Source organism: Myotis daubentonii, chromosome 7, assembly GCF_963259705.1.
Source record: "Myotis daubentonii chromosome 7, mMyoDau2.1, whole genome shotgun sequence".
Taxonomy (NCBI): domain Eukaryota; kingdom Metazoa; phylum Chordata; class Mammalia; order Chiroptera; family Vespertilionidae; genus Myotis; species Myotis daubentonii.
The window spans coordinates 37,372,289-37,391,175 of record NC_081846.1 but is presented as its reverse complement, the minus strand read 5'-3'; the positions used below and the strand labels follow the sequence as shown (position 1 = coordinate 37,391,175).

General features: G+C 56.9%; 2 protein-coding genes across 9 annotated transcripts in view; one reads left to right on the top strand and one right to left on the bottom strand.

Annotated features, from left to right (window-relative positions):
* The first annotated feature begins 4,118 nt into the window (after positions 1 to 4,118).
* Positions 4,119 to 16,200, top strand: STK25 (serine/threonine kinase 25). 4 transcript variants are annotated; one of them, XM_059703874.1, is made up of 12 exons: positions 4,119 to 4,264; positions 4,649 to 4,769; positions 10,103 to 10,333; positions 10,970 to 11,026; positions 11,562 to 11,670; positions 12,431 to 12,588; positions 12,670 to 12,855; positions 13,176 to 13,321; positions 13,583 to 13,697; positions 13,867 to 13,938; positions 15,225 to 15,361; positions 15,624 to 16,200. In XM_059703874.1, the coding sequence occupies exons 2-12, from the start codon at positions 4,740 to 4,742 to the stop codon at positions 15,661 to 15,663; spliced, it is 1,281 nt and encodes a 426-aa protein (XP_059559857.1). In that variant the 5' UTR covers positions 4,119 to 4,264; positions 4,649 to 4,739; the 3' UTR covers positions 15,664 to 16,200. The 4 variants fall into 4 exon arrangements, with proteins under 4 accessions (XP_059559857.1, XP_059559859.1, XP_059559856.1 ...); XM_059703873.1 differs by having other exon boundaries at positions 4,151 to 4,326; XM_059703875.1 differs by having other exon boundaries at positions 4,161 to 4,274.
* Positions 16,201 to 16,290: 90 nt separating this feature from the next.
* The window catches only part of FARP2 (FERM, ARH/RhoGEF and pleckstrin domain protein 2), a 100,684-nt gene continuing 98,087 nt past the window's right edge, over positions 16,291 to 18,887 (bottom strand). For all 5 annotated transcript variants that reach the window (XM_059703869.1, XM_059703868.1, XM_059703870.1 and 2 more), the window contains 4 exons: positions 18,542 to 18,705; positions 17,555 to 17,662; positions 17,191 to 17,342; positions 16,291 to 16,952 (listed from right to left, as the gene is read on the bottom strand). In XM_059703869.1, the coding sequence (XP_059559852.1) occupies positions 16,886 to 16,952; positions 17,191 to 17,342; positions 17,555 to 17,662; positions 18,542 to 18,705 (491 nt within the window). In that variant the 3' untranslated portion in view covers positions 16,291 to 16,885. The remainder of the gene's footprint in view (positions 16,953 to 17,190; positions 17,343 to 17,554; positions 17,663 to 18,541; positions 18,706 to 18,887) is intronic.

The window sequence follows — 18,887 nt, the reverse complement described above, 5'->3', positions numbered from 1 at the left end:
CCATGGTGACACGTGGACCTTACTGGGATCTTGACAGCCATAGACAGGAAATCATATGTCCATGTACAGGCACCCGTGTATGAAAGTGGAACGCTGGCTCCATCTGTGATATGGAGGAATTATTTAAATTTTTAAATCTTTGTTTTAAAAATATGTACAGTGAAATTGCCTTTTTTTAAAAAACTTTTATTGATTTTTTTACAGAGAGGAAGGGAGAGAGATAGCTAGAAACATCGATGAGAGAGAAACATCCATCAGCTGCCTCCTGCACACCTCCCACTGGAGATATGCCTGCAACCAAGGTACATGCCCTTGACCGGAATCGAACCTGGGACCCTTCAGTCCTGAGGCCGACGCTCTATCCACTGAGCCAAACCGGTTTCGGCTGAAATTGCCTTTTTTTAGTGTTCAGTTCTGAGTTCAGCATACGGATAGCTTTGTGGGCCTCAGGGCGCAGAGCAGTTTGGCCACCCGGAAAGCCCCTCAAGCCCCGCTACAGGCTGCCCCTTAACCCCTGGGACCACTGGTCAGTTCTCTCTCGAAGCTTTGTCCTCTTGACAATGTCTCCTCTCTGGAATCACATACTGTGTGACCTTTCGGACTGGCCTTTTTCTTCAGGTCACCCGAGGTAGCTGCATCAGTGGCCGATTTCAGGTACGGATTTAGGTACGGAACCTCAGGTTACCCACGTGTGGCTGAAGGACCTCCGGGGTGTCCCTCCTGGCTAGGGGCTCTGAGATAGACACGCTGAGGACATCTATGTACAGGCTTTTGGCTGAAGACCAGCTTTCTCTTCTCTGGGATGAATACCCAAGAGTGGGAACACTGGCTCATGTGTCAAGTATCTAGTTGACTTTAAAAAAAAAAAGCCAAGCTAGATATAAAAGGATCTCTTACCCTTTTCAATAGCATGGATGGGCCTGGAGAGTATTATGCTAAGCGAAATAAGCCAGAGAAAGACAAATATCACATGATCTCACTTATATGTGGAATCTAATGAACAAAATAAACTGATGAACAAAATAGGTCCAGAGGGCATGGATGTGTGGAACCGACTGACAGATCTCAGGGGGAGGACGGGAAGAGATTAACCAAAGAACGTATATTCATGTATGCATGGCCCATGGACACAGACAATAATGTGGTGAAGGTGGGGTGGGGTGGGGACTGGGTGAAGGGGGCAAAGGGGAAAAATGGGGGACATCTGCAACGCTGTCAACAATAAATAAATAAATAAAAACACAACAAACCCCCTGGAGTTTAGAGGGGCTGCACCACTTAGCATTTGCACACTTTACAATGCGCCAGAGTCCTGGGCTCTGCCTCCTCACCGGGGTGACCTAGTGACCCACCACCTCCTTAGCCCAGGACTGGGGGGGGGGTTTCCTGGGATGGGGAACTTTCAGTGTTAAAATGGGAAACTCCTGGGAAAATTAGAATGATTGGTCACCCTATCCTTGTCAACACTTGCTGGGTCAGTTTTTTAAAAAATTATGCTTGTTTTGATTTTAGAGAGAGAGAGGAAGGAAGAAGGGGAGAAACTTTGATGAGAGAGAAGCATCCTGCATGCCTCCTGCATGCCCCCTGGTGGGGATCGAGCCCACAACCTGGGCATGTGCCCTGGTTCATGGGTCGAGGCTCAACCACTGAGCCACACTGCTGGGCATTATTTTTTACTGTAGCCATTCTAATGTGTGTGTAGTTAGTATCTCATCATTTTAATTTGCATTCCCCTGAGAGCTGATGATGTTGAGCATCTGTTCATGCACTGTTTGCCATCCATATGTCCTCTTTGGTGAACTGTCTCTTTAAATCTAGTCTCAATTTTTTAAAAAAAAATATATTTTATTGATTTTTTTACAGAGAGGAAGGGAGAGAGATAGTTAGAAACATCGATGAGAGAGAAACATCGATCAGCTGCCTCCTGCACATCTCCTACTGGGGATATGCCCACAACCCAGGTACATGCCCTTGACCGGAATCAAACCTGGGACCCTTTAGTCCGTAGGCTGACGCTCTATCCACTGAGCCAAACTGGTCAGGGCTAAATCTAGTCTCAACTTTTGCTTATTGAATTGTCTTCTAACTGTTGAGTTTTGAGAGCTTCTATATATTCTCTCTCTATAGTTGTTTATGTGATTTCCACATTTTGTCTCCCAGTCTCTTGCTTGTGTTTTCATTCCGGTAACTGTCGTTTTGAAAGCAAAATTTTAAAATGTTGATGAAACTCTAGTTATCTTTGGTTTTCTTTATTTGTGGTAACATTTATATAACATAAAATTTACCATTTGAAACATTTTAAGTGTACAATTCAGTGGCATTAAGTATATTCAGTGTTGTGTAACCATCACCATGATCTATTTCCAGGGCTTTTTATTACCCCAAACAGAACTCTGCTCCCACTAAGTAATATCTCCCCATTCCCCTCACCCCCAGGCCCCTGAAACCTCTATTCTACTTTCTATCTCTTGAATGGGACTATTGTTGACACCTTATATGAGTGGAATCATACAGTATTTGTCTTGTTGTGACTGGCCTATTTCCCTTAGCATAATGTTTTCAAGGTTCTTCCATGTTGTAGCATGTGTCAGAACTTAATTCCTTTAAAGAAATTTTTTTTGTTAATCCTAACCTGAGGATATTTTTCCCATTGATTTTTTTTTTTTTTTTCCTGAGAGAGAGGGAGGGAGGGAGGCAGAGAGAAAGAGATCATGTAAGAGAGACACTTTGTTTGGTTGCCTCCTCCATGTGCCCCGAGGGGGTGGAGGATGGAACCAGCAACCCAATACTGTGCCTTTGCCCGCGCCCTTGACCCTTGACGGGGAATGGAAACCCACGACCCTTCCCTGCACGCGAATATGTGTGTGTGTGTGTGTGTGTGTGTGTGTGTGTTCGCTCTAACCACTGAGCAACACTGGACAGGGCTTAAAAAAATTTTTTTTAAAAAATATATTTCTTTATTGATTTCAGAGAGGAAGGGAGAAGGAGAGAGAGATAGAAACATCAATGATGAGAATCATTGATCGGCTGTCTCCTGCACACCCCCTACTGGGGATGGAGCCCGCAACCCAGGCATATGCCCTTGGCCGGAATCGAACCTGGGACCCCTCAGTCCGAAGGCCGACGCTCTATCCACTGAGCCAAGCCAGCCAGGGCAAAAATTTTAAAAAAATTGTATTGATTTTTAGAGCGAGGAAGGAAGAGAGGGAGAGAGAAAGAGAGGGATGTGAGAAAGAAACACCCATTGGCTGCCTCCTGCATGAGGGCCAACCAGGGATTGAACCTGAAAGCTGGGTCTGTCCATTGACGTGGATCGAACCCGCCACCTTTTGGTGTACACGACATTCAACCAAAGGAGCCCACACTCCAGAGCAGAACTAATTCCTTCTTAAATCTCATTTTACTTATTTATAACTGTGGTAAAATACACATAATCCTAAATTTACCCTGTTAATAGTGTTCATTTGTGTTAAGCAACATTCACATGGTTGTGCAGCTGTCACTACTATTCATCCCCATCACTCTTTTAATTTTGCAAAACTGACACTCTGTCCCCATTAAAATACACTAATTCTCCCCCTCTCCCCACCCCTGTTCCCACCGTCCACTCATCTGTCTTGTGAACTTGACTCCTCCAGGAACCTCAGATCCGTGGAGTCACACAGCTGTTGTCCTTCCGTCTGGCTTATTGCACTGTGCTCCCTTTTCAGGCCCAATTCATCGGTCCTTTCATCATTCCATGGACACTGGGGCTGTTGCCACCGCAGGGCCCACGGCCTCCACCGTGGGTGGGTGGGTGGGGGCGGGGGTGGGGGTGGGGGCACGGTGGGGAGAATGAAGGAAGAGGAGGGGACGAAGAGAAGGAGGAGCGGAGGGCGTACTCTACCCCACCAGCGCCCGGCCTGGCCCCACCTCCAGGACCCGCCCCACCCCTGCCCCGCGGCCTGCCGGGAGACGTAGTCCAGAGCCTCTTAGGCAGCTGGACTCGGAGTCCCAGCGAGCCCCGCGGCGCGCCTGCGGTCCGCAACACCGTCCCGCCCCATGGCCTGCCGGGACTTGTAGTCCAGCTCTGGCGGATGCCCAGGCCAGGAGCGAGCGGCGGGACTCGGTGTCCCAGAGAGATCCGCGCTGGGCTACAACGCCGCGCTCCGCCCTCGCTGTCGCCGCCGCCGCGGCCGCCGCCGGCCTTTCTTCGGCTGTCGCCGCCAGAGCCGCTGCTTTGCGGGTTGGAGGGCCTGGCGTCCGGGGCGAGCGAAGGCAGCGGGTGGGAGCCTGTGCGGGCACTGCGGAACGGGCCGGGGGAGGCCGGGATGGAGCCCCCCGGAGGTGGGCGCGCTGCCGGGCGAGCCCGCGCCTGGGGCAGTTGGGGAGGGGGCCGAACGGTGCGGGGAGTGGGGCTGGGGAGGAGGGCACCGGGGGCGGGGTCCGGTGCGGGGAAGCGGGCCTGAAGGCAGCGGGCCCTGAGGTGGGAAGGGCCTCAGGGATGCCCAGGGTGGGCAGTGCCCGAGCTGCAGTGGGTTCCCCCCGGAGTCTTTGCGCCCCCCCCCCCCCGTTTGTTCCGAGATGGTCGGAGGGGGGGGCGGCCGCCCGACCTGGCGGAGCCCGCGTGCGCTGAGAGGGATAATGAGCCGGCCTGTTCTCTCTCCAGTTGACTGAAGCGAGCGAGCTGGGTTCCAGAGCCTCAGGCGGAATCCAGGGCCTCCCGGGGCTGCGGCGGATGGTCTGAGGGCCGCGCAGACATGGCTCACCTCAGGGGATTTGCCAACCAGGTGAGGGTTGGTTTCTGGTTGTGAGCGCGCGTTCGCTGGGCCCCTGGGACGAGAGCACTGCCTGCAGAGTCCGAGGTCCCGAAGGAGCACCTTTTGCACCCATAAGTATCTCTCCTACGTCTGGGGTTTCAGGGGAGCCCTCCCCTCCAGGGTGTGTGGGATGACAGGAGGCCTTCAAGGGGAGCCTTGTGATGCGCGTGTGTGGGCAGAGTGGGGCGCAGTCTTCGGGGGCTGCTCAGCGGGCACAGGGCTGGCTCCGTGTGGCTGGGGCGGCGTTTTGCGAGGCAGAAGCCCCCAGGCCTCTCCCCGGGAACCACTGGAGGTCAGTGGCAGGTGTGCAGAGACCTGTCAGGAACAGGGCGGGGCAGGGTGGGACCTGGACCTGCAGGGACAGCGAAGGTCAGAGTCCATGCTGGAGGCTGGGCCTGGGCTGGAGGAGGGGCTCTGGGGGACCCCTCCCTGATGGGCCCTGAGAGAGGCTGCGAATGTGACTAAGCAGCTGTCGTGTACCCGTTGGCAGGTAGAGAAAGCAGAGGACCCCTGTGGGCATGGAGGGGAGGTGGGCAGGGCTGGTCTGCAGAACCATGTTTGCCCAGGCTGGGAGTGCTTACCTGGGCGAGGCCTTTTCTCCGCTGTCTTTCTTTGGTTGATGGCTTCTTGTATTTTGTGGCACTGGCTGCCTTTGAGGGACCCTCTGTAGTGTGCCCTGAGTTTGCCTGGAATGAGGACCCACTCCTTGTGCCAGGAAGGGGGGTGCGCATGGGGACTCGTGGTCTGTACCTCCTCCCTTTTTGTTATTTCAACGCCTGTGTGATGTGATGCTGATTTGAAGTGGAGTAAACCACCTGGTGGCAGGGGTTCCTCTTGACGTGCTGGCTTGGGCTAATGCAGGCCAACTGCTGCATGTTGGGAGGACCTCTGAGAAAGAGAGTGCTCCTCCAGCTCGCACGTGTGGGGACCAGTGCGAACAGCGTGCAGGAGGAGCAGGAGGCCTGTGTCCGTGCAGGAGGAGCAGGAGGCCTGTGTCCGTGCAGGAGGAGCAGGAGGCCTGTGTCTGTGCAGGAGGAGCAGGAGGCCTGTGTCTGTGCAGGAGGAGCAGGAGGCCTGTGTGTGTGCAGGAGGAGCAGGAGGCCTGTGTGTGTGCAGGAGGAGCAGGAGGCCTGTGTGTGTGCAGGAGGAGCAGGAGGCCTGTGTGTGTGCAGGAGGAGCAGGAGGCCTGTGTGTGTGCAGGAGGAGCAGGAGGCCTGTGTGTGTGCAGGAGGAGCAGGAGGCCTGTGTGTGTGCAGGAGGAGCAGGAGGCCTGTGTGTGTGTGCAGGAGGAGCAGGAGGCCTGTGTGTGTGCAGGAGGAGCAGGAGGCCTGTGTCCGTGCAGGAGGAGCAGGAGGCCTGTGTCCATGTGCGGCCAGGAGGAGCAGGAGGCCTGTGTGTGTGCAGGAGGAGCAGGAGGCCTGTGTGTGTGCAGGAGGAGCAGGAGGCCTGTGTCCGTGCAGGAGGAGCAGGAGGCCTGTGTCTGTGCTGGAGGAGCAGGAGGCCTGTGTCCATGTGGGGCCAGGAGGAGCAGGAGCCAGGGTTCAGCTCCAGACACAGGCAGGCTCCTTGGAGAAACCTGGAAGGCCACATGGCCACATGCAGTGTTGGGCAGGGTATCTGGGCCCAGCTGTGGTCACAGATGGGAGCCAGGGCTTGCTGACTGATGCTAACAGGTTTTTCATTCATATCTGACATTGTGTATTTGGTAAATTACATGACTAATGCTGGGAGAAACATCTGCCTCCAGCTTATTTTTAAGAGCTATAGGAATAGCTCCTGTGGGTTCCAAAATGAGATATTGGAGCTGTGAGCTGCCTCTTACCATGTGCTGATGGTGCTTGGTGCTCGGCCTGGGGCGTCGAGTCAGATCCGGGAGGGAGGGCGGGTGCAGAGGAGCTGAGGAAGGATGCCCCCTTTGTCCTTTCAGGGGCTGAGAGACTCAGCCTTTGTCAGTGGTGGCTGTCACTGGACCTGTGGGGAGGTGCCCCACAGCCTGTGCTCCTACCCTGCCATTTCTCCTCACCGAGCTAGTGCCCACCTGCCTGCAGGGCCTGAGTGGCTGCCGGTGCTCACTGGGGACAGCGTGGCTCCTCTTATTCTGTGGGTGACACTAACGGCAGGCACACTGCCACATGGTGTGCCCAGGTCTGACAGCACCAGGGCCGACTTGGAGAACAAGGGTCTTGACCGCCAGTTGGGTGACCTGAGTGATTGTCCAGACCAGCCGTGGGCAAACTATGGCCCGCGGGCCGGATCCGGCCCGTTTGAAATGAATAAAACTAAAAAAAAAAAAAAGACCGTACCTTTTTATGTAATGATGTTTACTTTGAATTTACATTAGTTCACACAAACACTCCATCCATGCTTTTGTTCCGGCCCTCCGGTCCAGTTTAAGAACCCATTGTGGCCCTCGAGTCAAAAAGTTTGCCCACCCCTGGTCCAGACCATGTACATCACCTAGAAGGGCAGCCTGGGCCTCAGACGGGGGAGCTGCTTGCCTTTCCTTCACCAAGGTTTGGGAATGGTTGTCCCTGTGATTGCTTGTAGGGTCAGTATCATAGTTGGGACTATTCCCGTCACACCCTGTCAGCTCAGTTGACTGACCTGCAGAGGTGGGGATGCAGAGTATGGGAGTTGAGGGTTGGGGGTCCCCCTTCCATATTGAGCTGGAACCCTGGCTTAGGGGTGCTCTGAATTCTGCTTGAGGCTGCCCGGCGTTTCCCTTGGGTGGCTGCGTGGATCAGATTCAGCTCTGGCCAGGTGTGCAGAGCGACACTGTTCTGAGCGGAGGGTGTGTTAGCAGCAGAGGCCTGAGAGTGGTTTGGGGGCAGGGGCTGAGAACTAGAGGGGCGGTGGTGACGAGGGTGCTGCCAGGCCTCAGTCCCACCTCCTCTGGGTCTTAGGCCACCTTAGAAGGAGAGGACTGTCCTTGCAGTGACAGAGGTCGCAAGGTTAGGGCACCAGCTGGACTGCAATCACTGGACAGCTGGGTGTCTTACAGGGCTGCCCCAACATGAGCAGGGGGCAAGCCTTTGGGGTACCCATTAAGCACTGTGGGAAGGCACTGTTTGGGTCAGTGGGGGAGGAGCAGGCAGAGAGGGCCCTTTCTGGACTACATTCCACACGTGGCCAAGGCTGAGCAGGGTGCATTGAGGTTCCCCACCCAGGTCATGCTGATTGTCAAGTGGTCAGCGGTGTGGGCAATGCAGTGATGAGAGGCTGTTCTCTCCAGGGGGGTTGGTTCTATCCATGACCCCATCTCCCTTCCTGAAGATGGCTGAGCAGCTGTGATTTGACGCCACACACCTGTTAGAACACATGAAGCAGGAGAGAAGGGGCTGGGGCAGCCTGGCGTGAGGGACCTGCACTGCCCTCTGCTTTCACTGTCCTGCCCTTGACCTTGACTTTGGGGATTTCTGGCAGCGGTTGGCTGCATGCTTCTGCGGCTGTTTCCTCCACATGCACTGGACTGCCATTTCCCGTGAGGGAGGGAGAAGGGCCTCATTCCTAACCGGCTGAGTCAAGGTGCCAGTGGACACCCATAGGCCTGCTTGAGGCACCTGCCTGTGGCTGCATCCCCTGGCTTTGTCCGGCCTGCCTTATTGAGGAGGGTTCTGAATTGAGACCCTGCTCTGTCTCCTGGCCGCTGCAGTGCCTGCTTACCTGTCACCTGCAGCTCTCTTCTGGCTTGCCTGGTACCTAGAATCTTCCAAGGTGTGTTCAGAGGGGTGGGCCTTCGTATGTCCCCTTCCTCCCTCTTGGTGAGGAACCCCAGGAAGGCAGGTAGCTGGTAGCTTCTGATTGACGTGTGGTCTCAGTCTGGGCCAGGCTGGAGCTCTGCCTGGGGGTGAGCCCAGGGTGAGCATGGGCCCTGAGAGGAGCACTCCCGTCCTGGGCCAGTGTCAGCACCTAGTGCAGCAGGTGTGGTTTTTGTCACTGCATTGGCCCTGGTGTAGGTGCTTTGGTGGGGTGGGGTGGCCTCTTCAGAGGGAGGTGTGCCCTTGGGCATTTGAGGTCTACGGGACTTGGAAGCCTTTCTGCCTCTGTCCAGACAAGGCCGCTAAAGGACATGTGGGTCCTGGGCACCTGGCTCCCTTGTCACTGGGCCTGCAGGGCCAACCCTGGCTTTCTGAGAACATGGTCTGTGGTGGTGGGTGGAGTGTAACATTCTCTGGAGCCCAGGAAGCCACGTGGGCAGGAGCTGGGGGATGCCCAGGGTGGCCCTGGCCAGCTCTCTGGTGTTGCTGTCCTCCATGCAGCCCCCACACTGAGCCCTCGGAGCCCCTGATGCATTGAGGGTCACAGCCCCTCTGCCAACCCCGTCCTGGGCACCATCTGCACGGGCAGCTCTGTACCTTTCCGGCCTTGTTTGTGTTTAAATCCGAGGGCCATGTGGGGCAGTTTGCTGTGATACTTGAGTGTCCAGGGTCAAGCTCCGTACTGGTGTGAGGGTGCAGTGTCCTGAGGACTGCGTGGGGGTGGTGAAGGGAGGCCCTTCTAAGGGGGTGTGGCTGCCAGGTGAGTTCATGCACGCTGGGTGTTTTGTTTAAGAGAACTTTTTTAGAGTAGTTTAGGTTTACAGGAAAATGAGTGAGAGGTCTGGTCACTGCCCGGGTGTTAGCATATTATTATTATTTTTTAAAATATATTTTATTGATTTTTTACAGAGAGGAAGGGAGAGGGATAGAGAGTTAGAAACATCGATGAGAGAGAAACATCGATCAGCTGCCTCCTGCACACCCCCTACTGGGGATATGCCCGCAACCAAGGTACATGCCCTTGGCCGGAATCGAACCTGGGACCCTTCAGTCCGCAGGCCGACGCTCTATCCACTGAGCCAAACCCGTCAGGGCAAGCATATTATTAATGTCTTGCATTTGTGTGTGAACGTTTGTTAAAACTGATGAGTCAACATGGATACATTATTAACTATGTCCATGGTTTTCATGTGGTATTGTATCCTACAGGATGGTTTCACTGCCTAAAATCCTTATGCTCCCCCTACTTTTAACCCATCACTGTACCTCACTTGATCCTCCCCACCGGTGGGGGTGGGCAGCGGGTATGACCTTTGTGGCCCCTCCACCTGCTCCACACCTCCATCCCTTGGCTGGAGCCAGGCCTCTGTGCTCTCTGAGGATCTCCCTGTGGAGGGTGCATTTTGGTTTCCTGAAACAAAAGGGATGAAAGAGGAAACTCAGAAAGAACCTGGGTGAGCTCCTGTCTGCTGCTGGCACATGGGATCCCCACGGCCTGCAGGGCTGCCCTGCCCTGACGGGGCTGCCCGCCCTGTGTTCCTGCAGCACTCGCGTGTGGACCCCGAGGAGCTCTTTACCAAGCTGGACCGCATTGGCAAGGGCTCCTTCGGGGAGGTGTTCAAGGGCATCGACAACCGCACCAAGGAGGTGGTGGCCATCAAGATCATCGACCTGGAGGAGGCCGAGGACGAGATCGAGGACATCCAGCAGGAGATCACTGTGCTCAGCCAGTGTGACAGCCCCTACATCACCCGATACTTCGGCTCCTACCTGAAGGTGTCTGGGGGTGGGGCCCGGGGTCAGGTGGATGCCCAGGGTTCCCTGGGGCCAGGGCTAAACCCAACAGTCTCCGCACCTGCCCCCATATTGGAACAACAGGGAGGAGAGGCATGGCTTGACAGCGAGCATGGACACAGCTTCACAGTTGAGCAGGCCCCCAAAACAATAGCCCAGAGGGCCAGGCAGGTGTTTGGGAGACTCCTGTCTCATCCTGAGGGGGAGCCCTGGGAGAGGCAGGGCCTGAGTGGAGTCTGCAGAGTCTGAATGGGCTGTATGACTCCCTGGCTGGGGTAGCCCCAATGGGATGGCAGTAGAGGTCCTGTAGTAGAGCCCAGTGCCAGCTCGGGGGCCTGGCCAGGGCACACTGTGTGGATACATCTAGGTCAAGCGCTAGCTGGGCAGCCGTCTTCCCAGCCAAGTTTTTGATGGCCTGTTGCAGAGTAGACTTGGCTACTTGAGTACATGTTCCATCTGCTGTCATAGGAGTGTGATGGGAGGGGAGCCGGGTGAGGCTGCTGGATCCCTTTCTTGGAGGGTTCCCCACAGGCCGGAGCCCTGCCTGGGAGTGTGTCATGGGGCCTGGGGTGCTCCCTGCTGACTACCACGTACTGACAGGCATTTCTCTGGTCCCAGAGCACAAAGCTGTGGATTATCATGGAGTACCTGGGCGGCGGCTCCGCACTGGACTTGGTGAGGTGTAGGCCGAAACAGTGGGCAGCTTGCTGGGGGCAGGACCAGACAAAAGGTTGCTATGGGGTTGTCCCAGCGGTGCCCCTAGACTCCGTGGGCCTCCTTTCCTACGCTGTGTTGGCGTATTGTCAGCCAGGAGCCGACCAAGCCCGAATGAAGTGCTATTTTTAGTCCCACTGGTGGGTGCTGAGGGTCCTGGGCATCTTCTGGCCTGGGGAGGGGGCAGGAGGGTTAGTGTCCCCCGTCATACAGGCGTAGAATGTGGCTGGGACCCCATTTTCATCTGTTACCTTTACCGTGAAGGTGAAGGTATTGTATGTTCTCTAAAAACAGCCTCTTGACCCACACCTGAAACTTCATTTTATTTCCAAAGTAGTTAATGGAGTAGGGAGCCCCACTATGCACAGGGTCACCCTCCCCTGGTGGCGAGGCGGTTGAGCTGGGGCCTTGGTGACAGTCTGGGGTGGTGTGGAAGGAAGGGCAGATTGGCCTTGGTGGAGGGAGTCTGAGGCCCTGCTGTCCGGTCTGTGCACAGTTGAAACCGGGCCCCCTGGAGGAGACCTACATCGCCACGATCCTGCGGGAGATTCTGAAGGGCCTGGACTACCTGCACTCGGAGCGCAAGATCCACAGAGACATCAAAGGTCCCTCAGGGCATGGCTCCTGCCTGGGCCCCTGAGCTCCGTGACCCTAGAAAGACTAGGGCATGAGGTGGCAGGTTGATATGGGCATGCGGATGGTGGTGCCAGGCATCTGGAATGTGGGGACCCTTGTAACCCAGTGCTCACTGGATCCTGAGCACAGCCATCAGCTCAGTTGCCAGAAAACACAGCCAGTAACTGGTAGAACTTTCTTAGCACCGTATTTCTGTGGCAAAAACACCACTGTGCGTCTAGTGTCAGAAGGGACCCTATTTCAGCCAGAAGTGTACATTCTTTGTCAGGTGTGGGCTGGCCCTGCTGAGTGTCCCTAGGAGGGATGTGGCTGAGAGGTTGACTGGAGACTCTCGTGGAGTGAGGGAATCTGCATGTTGGGTGGTGGAGTGAGGGGAAAGCCCTGCCGGTTTGGGAGAAAAAGGCAATTGCTGTGTTTTTGGGATCTGTCATAAAAGGCAAACTATGGCAGGGTCCTGGAGCTTGGGCTGGGGGGCTGCACACGGTGGGCCCCTAGCTTGCTGGCACTGCCCTATGGCCTTGGGTCTGAGGGTGGACAGATCTGTTCCCATCTCTAGCCTGCTGGATGGAGGAGAGACAAGATGAGGTCTCAGGGACAGCTCTGCTGGTGTCCCCAGGAGACCAGGTGGCTGCCAGCAGGCGCGTCTTTTGCAACTGCACATAGGGTGGCACATAGGCGCATCTTTGCAGTGGCTCAAAGGGTGACGCCCTGCTGTCCTGTGTTGGGCAGCTGCCAACGTGCTGCTCTCAGAGCAAGGTGACGTGAAGCTGGCAGACTTCGGGGTGGCGGGGCAGCTCACGGACACGCAGATCAAGAGGAACACATTTGTGGGCACCCCCTTCTGGATGGCACCCGAAGTCATCAAGCAGTCAGCCTATGACTTCAAGGTGGGCACGGCAGGCATGAGGGTGGCTGCAGCAGGGTTCAGGGTGCCCCTGGTGGCAACTGTCCTGTGTGGCTCTGTCCAGGCCGACATTTGGTCGCTGGGGATCACAGCCATCGAGCTGGCCAAGGGTGAGCCTCCGAACTCTGACCTCCACCCCATGCGCGTCCTGTTCCTGATCCCCAAGAACAGCCCGCCCACGCTGGAGGGCCACCACAGCAAGCCTTTCAAGGAGTTTGTGGAGGCCTGCCTTAACAAGGACCCCCGCTTCGTAAGCTTCAGGCCCCTGGCCACATGGGGTGGGCTAGGACAGCTCCAGCCCTCTGGGGAGGTCTGGTGGGAATGGGAGGTGACAGGGCCTAGGCCCCGCCTAGTTCAGGGTCTGGGGAAGCTCTTGGAGGGTTTTGGCCGGCAGATAGTGGAGCCCAGCCCCAGCTTCCTGGTTGCCTCCCCCGGAACCCCTCATGGTCCTGTCAGAGAGCTTGATGGCCAGGCCCGTTCCCAGCCTGGCTGTCTGGAGTCCAAGCTCTAGGAGTTTGCAGGATGAGCCCAGCCAGCCCTCACCCGGTGACGCCTGCCCATTGCCCGCAGCGGCCCACCGCCAAGGAGCTCCTGAAGCACAAGTTCATCACACGATACACCAGGAAGACCTCCTTCCTGACCGAGCTCATCGACCGCTACAAGCGCTGGAAGTCTGAGGGGCACGGCGAGGAGTCGAGCTCCGAGGACTCGGACATGTAGGCCTGCTTGTCACGCAGGGCGTCGGCCCTGGGCTGCGACATGCAAGGGGTCCCTGCTCCAGGGCGGGAACTTGGGTGCTGGTTTCTGAGGACCTTTGTGGTCACCTGGCTCCTGCAGTCTGAGCAAGGCCCTACCCAGCATTTAGGGCCGTGAGGATGCCTCAGAAAGTGGTGGGGTGGGGGTGCTGAGAGGCATGTGCTTGGGATCCCCCTGAATCCTGGCCCTCAGGGCCCTCTTGACTTCACTCTCCTCTGCAGTGATGGAGATGCTGAGGACGGAGAACAGGGCCCCATCTGGACGTTCCCCCCCACCATCCGGCCGAGCCCACACAGCAAGCTGCACAAGGGGACAGCCCTGCATGGCCCCCAGAAGGTGCAGTCCCCCAGGCCCTGGCCCTGCATGTGCTGGGCGGGTGCCTTGTGCTTCTCACATTCTGCATCTCTCAAGGAGGCTAGAAACGGGGCCAGGGTGGAGCACACCTGCCCCGGGAATCCACTTGCCACTCTGTCCTGTTCACCTCGCTGTGGCCTTGCTTTTACAGGCTGTGGAGTCCGTCAAGAGGCAGCCGCGGTCCCAGTGCCTGTCCACGCTGGTCCGGCCTGTCTTCGGAGAGGTGAGGGCTAGGCTGGGGGTTCTGTGGGGCATGGGGCTGCAGTGCCCAGTACACAGGGTTCCAGGTCCTTTGGAGTTCACAGTTTAATTCTTGGCCAGGCTTTGTAGCAGAAGGACTAGGAACAGCTGAGACTGGTTGCCCTAACATGGCTCTCTCAAGTTCCCTGGCCTGCCCTTGTCCTGCCTGGGGTCCCAGGATGGCTTTGAACTGCAAACATATGGGATGACCAGAAGCATCTTGAGGCCTAGTTCTTGCTTCATGGTGATTGATCCTGTATCTGTATCAGTACGATGCAGCTGAGAACCCCCAGAATGGCCAGTTTCTACCCCAGAGTGAAGGCAGCACCGGGAATCCAGGGAGGGGGACAGGATGCAGCAGAGTCTTCCCGAGGAAGGTGGGGGCGTCTGGGCAGGGCACCGCGCTTCTAGCCCCCGAAGCCTGGAATTCGAGGGCAGGAGGTTGGATGGAGCTGGTTGTCATGGACCCTGCGGGAAATTATGAGCTCAGCTTGAATACTTGGATTAGAGGCTGGGCCCCACGTGGGGTAGGAACTGGGGAGTTGACAGGTGTTGAGAGAAGGGTGGGACTACCATATCCCAAGCTGCTTGGAGCGTGTGTGTGTGTGTGTGTGTGTGTGTGTTTATGTGTTTATGGGGGGGATCTGTAGGCTGTTGCAGCCTCCACAGTGAGCCCAGTGGGGAGGCAGAGCCCCACCCAGGCTCACAGGGGCATCCCTTAGGGGCCCTGGTCCTGTAAGCTGGGCCTGAGGTCTGGGCTGCCTGGTGGGGTGAACTGGGAGACATGCAGGCTCTTCCTCGTTTGTGTCAGGTGTCAGGGTGTGGCAGGGTGGGCCATGCTGACCTGTCCCTAACTGCTCCTGCCAGGTCAGTGGTTCCCACAGCTTGGGGCAGCGTGGAGGCTGAGGGGTGGCTACTAGGGCCCTCTCACCCTGAGGGTCAGAGCAGGCGGTCTGGCTGTGCAGTGCACTCTGGGAGTTATCGTTTCTGGGCTGTTTTCTCAAGTCCGTTGGTCCTGAGCCCTGAGTGTCACTTACAATTGGGAGGAAGTCCTGTGGTTAGCTGGGTCTACCACAGCATGGGAGGCTGGCAGAGACACCCCTGTTGAGAACCAAGACTTGAGACTCTGAGGGGGGCAACCCCTGGTTGGACCCAGCCATCCTGGCTTTATGGTGGAAGGACCATGAGTGGGGCCCCCAAATGCAAGTCATAGGAGAGAGCCTGAGAGCCTGAGAAGTCTCGGCCAGGCGCATGGTGGTCTGTCCACAGCTCAAAGAGAAGCACAGGCAGAGCGGCGGGGGTGTGGGGGCCCTGGAGGAGCTGGAGAACGCCTTCAGCCTGGCCGAGGAGTCCTGCCCCGGCATCTCTGACAAGCTGATGGCTCACCTGGTGGAGCGGGTGCAGAGGTGAGGGGGAGCTGGGGTGGGACCCCAGGACGGGCTATAGGGGTCACTCTGGAAGAGGCTCTCTGCCTCTCTTCCTTTCTGTTTTGTAGCTTCAGGGCTGGAGAGAGGAGGGTGGCGTTTCCTGCCAATAGTGGGCTACAATGGGAGGTGCCCCCATCCCCTCCCAGGCTGCTCTGTGTTGCTGACTCAGCCCACGCCACCTGGTGGCTTCCTGTGGGCCTGCACTGGAGCCAGGAGTAGTGACAGGGTCTCTCTCCTCTAGGTTTTCACACAACAGAAACCACCTGCCGTCCGCCCGCTAAAGCTGCTGTTTGTGCAGAGGGGAGAGAAGGGTCTTGTTTTGAGCTCTGTACGGACTGTGCTGACTTGGAACCCCTTGTGGGACAGGGCCCCCCACCCTGTGCTGAGGGCTGACTGCTTCCATTTCCTCCTGGCCTGGCTGAGGTTACCTGGCAGCAAAGACTCATGGAGAACTGTGCAGCCCTGGAGGCGGCAGGTGCAGCCTCCTCAACTCCCCTTGGCAGAGCCGCCCTCCCTGGACTCACGGGATGGCAGCCACTGGAACTGAAGGTGGGGGAGCTGTTGGGCAGGTCAGCCTCCCCCCCTCCCCCAGGCCCCCGCCCCCTCCCAGGGCCCACGTTGGCCCACAGTGGTTGTAGGTTTGCCTTGTGGTGTTGGATCGGGTACTGTGTCTTCTCATAAGTACGAGCGTCAGCCAGAACGTTTTTTGTTTAAGAAAACCGAACTTCCTTGTTTCCCCTTATACTCTGAGGTTAAGGTGTTAGTTTTCATAGGACATTGAGAGACTTCTGCCACTTTCAATAAAGACCTGAAATGAAGACGTACTGGTGGTGGGTGGGGATCCAGGCCAGGCAAGGTCTCTACAGCCCTGTCTCCCCCTTGCAGTGACCCGGGACTGAGCAGGCAGGTGCAGAAAGATGCCCTTTATTTTCAGCCACACACACACAAGCAGGTGCATGTCTACTTCCACTCGTTAAGAAATACTGGGTACTAATAAATTAGAGGCCCTTGCCCTCCCAGGGCCATAAGGAACTTTGGTTTCCACTTCTCCAGAGGTATGTGGGGGGGCACCAGAGTGGCTTATGCTGGACTTTTGTGCAGCTGTGACCTGAGGCCTGTGCCTCACCCCTGGTTGACCCAGACTGAAGGACAGGGCAGCCAGGCCTATGTACAGCAGTGAGTGATTCGGGGCCACCCTAGTTCCTGCTGAAAGCCCTTTCTCAGCAGGGCCCTGTTCTAGAAGAGGAGAGGGCAGGCGAGCACCAGCTTGGTGGCCACCCTGGAGCTGGGCCTGCATTTTCACTTTGGTGTTCTTGCCAGGGCCCCACAGGGCCAGGGGACTGCACTGGGTCTTCAAGAGGACAGTGTCCTTCCCCCATGTCACAGCGAGGCCCACCCATACAGCTGATCCGTTGTTGGGAAGACTCGGGATGAGCAGTCGTGGGGCCTGTGCTGACTGTGCTTTGCTTCCTGGGCGCTGTCCTCATCCAGGCAGAATGGGCTTCATGCCTCCTCGGGGCCCCCAGCCTTCCCGGGCGAGCTGCTGGCTCTGTCAATCACCTCCATCCACCTGCAGAAGGGGTGGTCCCGTCAGAAGGCCCAGGATGCCCGCTTGGGAAGCAGGGCACTTTCTGGCCATCTGACAGTGGGCTTGTGCTCAAATACCTTCCCAAGATACAGAGTGAATGGGACAAGACGAGGGCCAGTGAAAACCCAGGAAGCCATGCGCAGCCCTTTCTTCCCAACACCAGGAACTTGCCTCCAGCCCCCAGTGGGAGCAGGAGAACCAGGCAGTCCACCGCAGTTACCTCCCAAACGTGTACTTGCTCTCGGCCCGGAAGAAGTAAACATGAGATTTGAACTGCAGCTTGAAGACATGCTCCTTGTGGATGCCGTCAGCCTCCCTGGGGATGCTCACACTGTAGCCCAGCAGGGGGAGGCTAGCCAGGGGATAGTCATCCTAGAAGGCAGCACGGCTCCATGGGCATTCATTCCCCAGCCACCTCTCGCTCTTCCCCACCCCTCCCCGCCCCTCCCGTCCTGTGCCAGTAGGGTCACACAGGCCCAGAGGCCCTCGGGGAGGGTAAGGAGATTCTGAAGTGAGAGAGAAGGGCATGGTGGGCCCTCTAGCACCATGGGCAGGCTACCTCAGGCCCTGGTAAACACCCCTACCTGATGTGTTTTGTAGAAGAACAAGCAGAAATTGGTGAAGACCACCCAGAGCTTCTGCCAGCCATTACTGTTTTTGAACTTTCTTAGCAGATACCCTGAAAGCTGGTTCTAAAAGGAAAAAGCAAAAGTGCATTAGTTAAGGTCCCAAGACCGTTAGTTAAGGTCCCAAGACCGCTGCCCATCAGAGCAATCACCCCCCAGCTCCATCCTCTTGGGATCTCCTGGGAGCAGGTGTGCTCCCCAAGAATACAGCCAGCCACCCGCCTCCCCATCCTCACAAATGCCCTAGCACGAAGGGAGAATGCTGTAATAGACCATGTGCAGCCAAGTCTAGAAGGTTCTTTCACATGCTGGGTGAGGGCAGGGATGTAACCCCAGCCCAAGCAGGTGTCCACTGGGCAGCCTTAGGACTGAGCCGCTCTTGTGCTGTTAAGTTGGGAGCCCTGACCCAGGGCTGACCCTTCTCTGCAGTGCCCCCTCCTTTCGCACCTCCCACCCTCCTGCTGGTACCACACTTATTTCCTGGGCCCTCACCATGAGGGACACGGGTTCTGAGCACATCTGCGGCCTTCACCACCCAAGCAGGCACCCACAGGATAGCACAGATGGCTGAGCTGCTCAAGTCAGGGGACACTCCTGTTCACAGGCACCCCTGACTGGTTGGGGGGGGGGGGGGCGGGGGCTCCTGGTGACAGGCCCTGTGGAGAGCACTCTGGAGACACCAGTTTCCCTGTTCTTCCCAGCACACGGGGCTCTGAGTTCCTCACTGGGCTGCTCAAGTCCTGAGGGTGACTGTCACTCCACAGCTCTGGCAAAAACCCAGGGCTGCTATGCCTGAGGGGACTTTTCCAAACCAATTTCCTGCCCAAAGAGAGCAGGAGGCAGCTTGCTATGGCCTGGCCCAGTCCTGCCGCCTGCGATCCCCAGGGTCCCTTACCCCCAGCAAGCACAAGCTGAGAGGATGCTTGTGCCAGTTATACCTCGTACCTCAACGGCTGCGCTGTGGTCAGCTCTGGAGACACTGGTGTTCCGGTACCAGCACACGTGCACCGTGGTGTTGGCCCGGTGCTGGCCCGACCCCTCCGAGGAGCTGTGGGGACCATGTGCATCATCTTCTGACTCCTGCTCCAGGGAGACTTCATCGGAGGGTCCTGGGGGAAAAGTCAGGCATCTGCTCAGAGGGGACAGGACCACGCTGGTGAATGGAGCCCTGAGAGCAGGGGAGCTATCCCTTTGTGCCCAGGCCAAGAGCAAAACCACATGGGCTTCTGCCGGAAGAGCTTGCCCTTCTGCCTGGAACCTTGTATAAGAGCACGTGGGCTTAGTGGGCAGA